Source organism: Anser cygnoides, chromosome 2, assembly GCF_040182565.1.
Source record: "Anser cygnoides isolate HZ-2024a breed goose chromosome 2, Taihu_goose_T2T_genome, whole genome shotgun sequence".
NCBI lineage: Eukaryota > Metazoa > Chordata > Aves > Anseriformes > Anatidae > Anser > Anser cygnoides.
The window spans coordinates 71517901-71527500 of NC_089874.1; the positions used below are offsets into that span (position 1 = coordinate 71517901).

Genomic DNA, 9600 nt, shown 5'->3' on the forward strand with positions numbered 1-9600 from the left:
ATTATAGACAAGCATATTCTCTCCATTAGAAAAAGAAATTGTAACTGGGGTAAACAGGCAGTTTTCAAGATTCATGTTTCTTTGAATTCAGTATAAAGATTTTCATTTCCCAGCCCCATTATGAGTATATGCTGCAGATACCGTGAACATCTAAGTCTTCCTCCTTTATTTTTCCACTGTGTAACTTTCTTAACCTGCTCTAGAAATACAAAGAGCTTGCTTTGCATTGAAAGAAGTCCACCCATTTCAGTGGGTAAATTGATGCCCACTCTATCTGTGCAATACACATCTGTCTGCTGAGATGAGGGAAAATCAGGCACCATGTCAGCTACGTGTGCCTGCTGATGGTCCCTTTCCACTTCAGTCTCTGTGCAATGGTAAGTGCTTACTGTGCTAGCTGAAGTAGATCCCAGAGTTCACAACAAGACTTTAGAAACTTCTTTGTGGCTTCTTCAACATAAAAAGATGGCTTCATGGATCAGATAGTGGGAATGTAGACTTACACAGTTAACTGGTTTAGGCAATGACACCGTTTTTCTTAGTTAACAGGGATTCAAATCACAAGCTAATGCTTTCCACACAGATAATAGGGAGAACAGCTGCTGCCTTGAAAATCAACACATTCTGCTTTTAGGATATCTTTGTGAAACCATATGAGTGTATTTTTCATTTTGTGTCCCTGGGAATATTTAGACTCAAGCAGGGTTAGAAGTTGAGTTGCTGAAATACTGTGGTGAAAATTGTCATCAAGCCCTTCCTAGTGTTCAGGTCATTTTGGCATCTGCTGTCATGAGATTTCCAAGCTTGCAAACTCAACTCAACCTTAGTTTGAGCTATTCTTTCAGAGATTTGCACCTCTTGTGGTCAATTCTGCTGAGACTGACAGCAAACTTGCTAATTTTTGCCAGTCATGGCAGATTGTTTCACTGTTTTCTGTCTTTAACATAGTCAGCTGGAATTCCTGCACTTTGATGTTTGAAACCAGTGAACATTTCCCCACTGGTAAAATCATGTATTCACTTCACTTTTTGTCTTCAAAACTTCCAGATTATCTGCACATATGATTGCATTGCAAATGTGTGCAGATACCTAATTTCCTTCTGTCAGGCCATAGAAGGCCATTGAGATGTCCCATCGTCCCTGCCACTGAAATATGTGGAGTGCTTCCTGATATCATCAGTGGACTGCATGTGAAGCTGGGCTGCATTTATTTTGCATTTCTTTGCTAGTATGAGAGGACTGCAGAAATGACTAGGTGTGGATGAGGGTGAGAGCGGCACATGCTGAGCGATGGCAATCCCTGGCTGGCCAGCAGCCCCTCTGGGTACCGTTACCATCCAGTGTAATTCAGAGCAGCCTGTAATAACTCATGTCTGGTTTGGGTATGGAGGCAGAAGAAAGGGAGCATATGACTTTCTTCTATGATTTGCTGCCCTGTAAAAGGATTTTAAAGAATCTTTGGAGAAAAATTTAGGTCTCAGATATACACATGTGGATCTCATCGATTTCATAGGAAACCACGTGAGTTTGTACATTAACAGACAGAATATGGCTTTTGATCTTTAAGAGCAATTAATATAAAATATGGAATTACACTATTGTGTAATAGGATATTTTTTACTACTTTGTTAAAAGTATTCCCCAAACCCAAATACATAACAACATAACTTCCCAGGCCACAGTCTTGTAACTCCAATAAAATATCTCCACCAATGTTTCTCACTTTTTGATGCTGTTCATAACTGTGTTTAGCTATAAGGCCAAGCATCTTCCTGTCCTCATGACTGTCCAAGCTGGGGAATGTCCTTACAATGGAAAGAGAAAGGGAGGGTTAACTGTCACAACTATCTGCAGAGATTCTCCTGTGACCATTTATTTCCTGTCCCCGTGTGATATGTTGAGATGTGCCAGTGAGAACTAAGCCATGATCACACAAACATGCAAGCACAGAGCGCTTTGGCATATGTTTATGGACCTGCGCCTGTAAGTGGACAAGTACCTCTCATAGCTGATACTTGATGGAGGACAACGGATTAAAACCTCTGTTGGCATAAACCTTGTAGGTGTGTGCAAGACTGACAGCTTGAATGTAGATACATAGGGTTTACATCTTGAAACTTCTGTGGTCATATCTACCTTTGAATGGGTGGGAATAAAATGCAGTGAACCTCAACTGGAGGCATTCTGGCTTTCATTTTACTTAACTGAAATGCTCATTGTGCTCAGCTGACAGATGTATTCATTGTGCAATGTGAAGCAGCTTCTGCCTGTAAAGGTTCCCACAGATACTACCTAGGAAAACAAGTCCGAACTGAGCAAGAGACATCCAACATCTACCTGCAACAGATTCTCAGTTAAAACAGCAAACACTTCCAAAAGTTTCATCACCAAGTGGAATGGCACAATGTGTGTCTCACAGAAGGTACTGGCAGGTCTTCTCAGGTTTCCCATTAAACTGCTGAATTGCAAATAAGACAGCTGACCTGTAGGAGTCATTTTGTCAAGGTAGCTGTCATGGGCCGGGGGGGGGGGGGGGGGGGGGGGAGGGGATTGTTGTATCATCTCAGAACAAGAATTTACATGTTTCAATTTGAAGTACTGTGTTCTTGTTCGTTGTTTCCCAGTCCGTCAATAGGACAAAAGGCAAATGCATCTGTTAGTCCCCTAGCCTCCTCACATTCATCCCCCCCCCCTTTTATTATTATTATTTTTTTTGGAAAGCCCATAAGACTGCTCAAACATCTCAATCTTTGGCTGAAATCTAAAATGTTCGATATATATTTACTTTCAGGCAGGAACTGAATCTAGAAAAAATCCATCTGATGCTGCAGGTGAAATTTTAGAAAATTTTGAACAAAGGAAGAAAGGATAAAAACAAAACATGCATGCACACAGCTATAAATGCCATTTGCATTTTATTGCATTTTAGCATTACATTATCTTACTGTATTTCTGTTGTTCTGAAGCTGGTAATCCAATTGACTGACTACTTCTTGATGTTAAATTTCATAGATTTCAGCTGAAGTAGTTGTATTCTATGAAAAGTCATCTAGCTCAATGAGTTTTGATTTTGTTTGTAGTTTTATTTAGTTGATTGTGTCAACTAAATTTAGCTGATTGTGTCAAATGTCACTTATCCCGTCCAGATCCACACCTATAAGAAATTAATGTTATTTTTGACTTAACAAATTTGCTATGCAAAATGGCTTTTTCATTCCTCCCCCTTCAAAGATCAACACTACCTGTAAAACTTTTGCCTTGTAAAAATTTAAGCTGTACAGCAATTAAAAAACAAAAGAAAAAACAATCTCTGCTCTATCATGCCCCGTTAGACTATTAGAAAATAGTTATTTTTGCAGCAAACTGCTGTAAAGTTAGAAGTGAAAAACAATATTATCACTGTTAGAAATGTAGCTGAAGACAATGTACTACCTAGCACTCATCTGCTATCCTCTTTGTAGATGGAAGATATGCTTGCAGTGCTTTGGAGAGAAGAGCACCCAAAGCTAAAAGACCATGTACAATGCTGTATTATAATGATCCTTCATGGAGTATAATAAAGTAAAATCCCTAGTATCTTAATTCTATATTCTTCAATTACCCCGACTCATGATTCAGATAAATGAGAATTGGTGAGATATAACCTTGCAGTTTATTGACTCACTGTATATTAATCTCTTCCTATTATTAATTATATAATCTACAGCATGATCTGGCACATAAACACAGCAGGTTTAGTTATTTCACCAATTCAATACTATATCTCTCTCTATATATAAATTCACAATGAACCTGTGTTCAATTTGACCTTGGGGTATAAATCTGAATTTGTTAGCTAGAGTTCAGATGTTCAAGATTAGAATTATATGCCATTTACCATTTAACAGATTAATCAGAAAGAAGGATCTCCAATACAAATGAAAAATTAAAAAAAAAAAAAAAAAAAGGTCATCTTTATTGTAGCATACGTAGCAGTGGAGACAATATCTACCTTCACTCTTTCCCAGCTCTGGGAAGATTTTGCGTGGTATTTTGTATTGGTTCTTTTATTCATATTATCAGAATGGAGTAGAGAAAGCCTTGGAGCAACTTCATCTCTGTAGATGCAGATAGACAATTTTTGAATTTTTTCTCTGGCATTACAACTGAGAGAGGATGCTGAAGGTAGCTTTTCTAAACATCAAAGGTGTGGATAAAGTCTGCTGTTCTCTTGGATACTTGAGTTGGATGCGGAGCTTTTTCTTAAAGATTAGGCAAGCGTAGTTAAATACGGGTGTACATTAGACAGTTAAATCTGCAGCTTCTGACTGCCTTTATGCTTAGCATTCAGTTGGCACTGAAAGTTTGTTTCACTTTTGTTTCATACATCTAAAGTTTATCTAAGCTTGTTCTCTCTGAAGAAAAACATGTATACACTGGAGTCCAGAATGCCTCACCCTCTTTTTGGTGCTCTATTTGCTCCTTGCTGACTGATAGGAATAGGATGGGCCATATATATTTTCCCCCTGTAGATTGAGCGGATCAGGTGTGTTTGCTTTTGAATCTGAAAAGTAGTGTCATCCAATCTTGATTTTCATTTTGATGCTCAAAGGTGACATAAAGCTGGATGCCAGGGAAGAACATCTTCTTAGTAAGGAAGGAAAAAAAAAAAAAAAGCCAACCCTGCACTTCTCAGTGATTGGGATTCACTGTGTTGTTGCTGGGTGGAACTGAGTAATGCTGTTGTTGCTCCTGCTTCTGCACAGTGATGTTTCTGTTCCAGTTTTTGCTGACTCATATTCAAGAAAACACGATGCACAGACACAATGCACTGTAACTCTTATTCTTTCCCCCACTAACCTCGGTGAGTATTTTTTTTTCCTGTCTATAGCTAGCATTGTACTAATATAGCTCTACTGTTAGAATTAATAGGAGGGGAAAAGGCAATCTTGTAAACAAACTGCTAGCAGACAGATTGATCTAAGAGAGGGCATTTAAATGCAACCTGCTGTTTGTGGTACATCTACCTCTCTTTAGAGCTGATCAATCCTGATAACTTGCCCGTCTCTACAAACTACACTTGCTAGAGCTGTGTTCTTAAATGGGAGAAGTGCTTACAATACCCATTTACAGCTGTATTCTCTTTAATTAGTCAGCACAGCCAGTGCTGCAGGGGTAGATCACTATGCTTTAAAGATTTGAGAATGTTAATAGTACAGTATATCATTTTAATTATTATTGGATTAATGTTGTGTCTCGAAGAACATCCAATGCAAATCACAAGAAATGGCCTGAAGTGACTCAAGGGTTGTGCTTTATTAGAAAACTAATAGGTCCATTGGTTAAATACAAGGACAGGTTCTTTTTTCAAATGTTACTCTGCACTGGGCTGCTGTGTGCATGCATGTGTGTATGTGGAAATGAAATCCTCTCGCTTTCACTTTGTTCACAGAAAGTTTCTGTAGCTCATGCAATAAATGGCTGAGAAAGCAGATGTAATACCAAGAGATGAAAAGGAGATCCAAAATAACAGTGAGGAAGACCCATTTCCCACTTGTGATGTTGTAACAGCATCCCCTGGTTGCCCTGCCAATCTGTTTTTGGCCAGCCTTAATGAAGACAAGGGAAGTTCAGTGGTGCCAGAAAGACTGTCTGTCCTCTCTAGCAAGGCTGTGGCCCAAGCAAAAGCCCTTGCTGGCCCAGAGATCATCAGTGGCAGCCAGGCACAGAGCAGGGCCTCTGGGTTGGCAAAGTACCAGCTGACAGCTGTAAATGCACCAGCAGAGGGCTCCTCGTACCCCTTGGCAGTCTGTAAACCTGTGGACATTACTTTACTGTGCTCCAAAAGCCTCTGCTGCGACTGCAACCAGGATTTGGAGGTACCACATCCCCCTGAGGTGTCCAAGGTGGCTGGTGAGCCCTCCAAGGCAGTGAAGAACCTTGGGTGCTGCCATATGCAGGGTGCCAGCACACAGTATGCGGGGAGCAGCACTAAGGGCGTTGTGGCCCCTTGCAGTCTGCGCCTGGCCATTTGGATGAAGACCACAAAAGTAACGAAGACTTTAGAAAATAAGAAAAAGGAAGAAAAGGAGAAGTACTGGCTACAGCTAGCTATGTACCGAAGACTTCTACTGTTGCGTTCGATCAGGAGCTTGCACAAGCAGCTGGAGCAGCAGCAGGCCAGGTTGCAGGAATGTTATGGCATGGTAATAAATATCAAGAAAGAAGTGTTGAAACACATTCACTCAGCCTCGCCCTCACCTTCTCCATAATCATGTTGCTGCATGTAGAAATGAGCTTTGTAATGCCACTGGAGCCATCAGTAAGCTTGCATGCCATAAGGTGGTGTCCTCCTAGCCAAGAGTATGTGCCCACGTGTGTGGAGAACAGAAGCAGAAACAGCAGAACAAGAGAAAGGGGAAGGTAAAGCATTGGCCCCTGAATTTTTCTGCAGGAAGCTGGAATAAGATTGTATCCGTGCAAGGTGATGGCTGATGCACACTTGAGGTCTTAAGCTGAAGCAGGATATAAAAAGTAAATAAATGTATTAAAAAAGAAAAAAAAAATGGCAACCAAGTCTGACACGTGATCAGTAAAGGTGATCTGATGCCAAAGCTGCAGCCCGTTAAATATGTGATATGGCAAATCACCCTTGGACTTTCAGCATTAAAGGAACTTCAGCAGAATTGTTTTTTTGTCTCCTCAAGGATACCCAAGCCTAGAAAGCCAGGATATTTGAAGAACTTAAGCTCAGGCTTGTTATCTACCCAGCTGCCTGTTTTTCACAAAACTGCTAAGGCCATTTTATGCTTCTGACCTCTACCCTCCTACAAAATTTATCTTGACAAGAAATTATTGCAGGAAGGTAGAACACTCAAATACATGTACAGAGAAGCAGCACAATTGCCTAAGCCTTATTTCCTTAGGAAAGCAAGCTAGAAACAAAGGCTTTATAATCTGATGTTATGTTAGAAGCCCAGACTGTCAGTGCCAGGGGAATGTTCAAGGTCTGCACAATTAGTAATCTGCTGCTAACTCCCAATGGCGCTAGTGTCTGCAAATCAAGCATATTTCGTGCCTTACTGCTGTCATTTAATGGAAGTTGGTTACAATTAGCACTTTTTATCCAGGTGTATTAGACACTTGGAAAACCCTAGAGCAGTTTCTCCAATTGCAAGGTTAGGATGCCTGCAGGAAATTTGATGTCAGTAAGTAACAAACACACACAGGGAAAATTAAAGAAGAAAGATACAACTTGTTTGTTTGTTTGTTTGTATGCATTAAAAAGGCAATCTGTGTCCCTATTATTGAACAGCAAATTGAATAGTTGAATGTGCTGGTTTAGAATCTGAAGCAAAAATGTTTTGAGAACAAAAGACATTGGAAAAACTTCCTCTTCTGGGACTTAAAGTGGTATGGAAAATTCTCTTTTTCTTCACATATGCAATTCTGATGATGCCACCTTTTCTTTTACCCTGTTGTTTGTTAGGAATGTTTTGGTAGGTGAGCAAATTTTTTTTTTTTTTTAATCTATTCCTTACATGAAAAGGCAAGTCTATTATTAGAGGTCATATTCTTCTGTGAATAGTATGCTATATATCGGAAACTTTTTCTTCCTGTCTTTTTTGTGTGCTAATAGAGGGAGGATGTGTGTGTGTTTGTGTATGCACATATACCTATATACAAGTGGTCGTGAAAGGTTGGCACTTCATTTCCTGTAGTAGAAGCAGGAATAATCTCTCAAAATAATCTCTGCTGTCTATGAGGAGCTGGTTGATTAGATTCACATGCGCACATCTGTGAGCAAGGTATTGAAGTAATTCAACAATTGAAGTGCAGCACAACATTGTCATTGTTCCATCTTTGTATTTCCTTGCACCCAAAATTATGGAAGCCCCCTGGGTATGTGCAACATTAGATGGGCTTATTTATCTCCTTGGGCCTTTGCATAGTCTCTTACACAGCACAAGCCTGGAATTTTGTATGCAGAATTACCATAGAAACATCGTTGGCATCAAGGAGATATTTGAAGAAGCATTCTGTACTGCCTCATTTCGGGGATTTAGGTTGCCAGGGACCTTTAGTGGGCTGCAAAAATGAAAGCTGGGGATCTATGTGACTGGGAGACATTACTCCTGTGTTCTGAACCCGCCCAGCTCTCAGCTCAGTCTTGGGAAGGCTGTTCTCTGTCAGTAATGCAGGTTTACCAAAGAATACTTAAATACTAAATTCAGCTCAGAAGTAATTTGTTCTGCCCTCCAGGAAAGAAAGATGATCATGGCCAAAAGGGATGTGCAAAGATTTTGTTTGGTTGTTTGTTTTAAATGTTTGAACTAAAAAAAAAAATAAAAATAAATAAATTCATTGGTTAAGAGTGAAAGAAACCAAACACAAGCAGACCACTATTAGGTTGTGTCTCCTGGGGAAAGAAGTGTTGGAGAAGGGGCACATCTCTCAAAACTAAATAAATGCAAAACTACTAAATTCTGAAATCAAGTGTCGGATTGTTCCCATTAGGAAGAAGATTGAAAGATGTATTTTGACATAAATTGTGTCTGAAGAAGAATTAATAAATTTTATTTCTTCTGAATTAAATTCAACTTGGCTAATACTATCATGTCATTGAACTTTCTGTATGAGAACAAAAGATAAAGTAGCTATTTTACCTCAGTAGCTGCTGTAGTATTGCCCTATCCATTGCTATATGCTGCTATCTATACCTATAATGACAATTGTTTTAAAGGTGACTTGAAAAACATTGAAAGATATTGCTCACACAAAACACAGTGCAGCAATAGTTGAGTTGTCAACCTGTACAACTGTAAGTGCTTTGTGACAATCTTTGTTTTGTACAACACCTCTGATAAGATTTCTTGATCCTTATTAGAATCAGTAGATGCTTCTGCACTGTGAATACTAAATGCCAAGAGATCTGTGCATGAGCAATGCTGTCTGATAGCTGGCATGAAAATGAAGCCAAGATCTGTTCTGTGTATGCATGGTCTTTCAAGTAGTGTTTTATGGATACGTGCAAAATAAATGTTAATCGATGAAATAAGAACACTTGTCTTTGCAACAATTTGCTGTTTAGCTGGTGGTGTTAGTGTGGCTACTAATAATTGGGGTTGGGCAAACCAATTGAAAGTTATGTGATTTTTAAATAAGCATATTTTACAAGCTTGGAAAATGTGGCTTAACAGCTATGCTCTTCTATATGTTTTCTATATGTTATATTTCTATATGTTATGTCTATATTTTTTCTATATGTTAGCAGCTGGAATGAAGTGGGAAAGTGCCATCATGAGTAACCCATGGAGATGTTCTCAGACAGACCAGAAAAAGTTACAAGCTCAGGTTTAATAAAAATGTCCTTTCAATTATTTAAATGTCCTTTTATGGTTAAGAGGTTTGGTAGTTTGGATAAGGTTCAACTAAAATTTCTTAAACTATATTTTTATCTGAACCCAAACCACATGAATTTAGTTCTGATCAGAGGTATAAGCTTGAGCTACTGGAATTTCTTATATGTACATAAGAACTGGGAGGTTTCAAGTAATAGTGACTAATTAATTTCAGTAGGGTCTTTCTCCCCATTATCTTACTGCGTGTCAGAGCATGTTG

At 39.1% G+C, this 9600-nt stretch overlaps 1 protein-coding gene across 2 annotated transcripts in view; it reads left to right on the forward strand.

Moving 5' to 3' along the window:
* The window catches only part of LOC106034905 (uncharacterized), a 31797-nt gene extending 22400 nt beyond the window's left edge, over positions 1 to 9397 (forward strand). The window contains exons 1-2 of one of the 2 annotated variants that reach the window (XM_013179344.3): positions 3942 to 4843; positions 5432 to 9396. In XM_013179344.3, coding sequence (XP_013034798.1) covers positions 5457 to 6251 — 795 coding nt within the window. In that variant the 5' untranslated portion in view covers positions 3942 to 4843; positions 5432 to 5456 and the 3' untranslated portion in view covers positions 6252 to 9396. Of the gene's footprint in view, positions 1 to 3941; positions 4844 to 5431 lie in introns of those variants that run through there. The other variant, XM_013179343.3, reaches the window with a different exon arrangement.
* Positions 9398 to 9600: the final 203 nt, after the last annotated feature.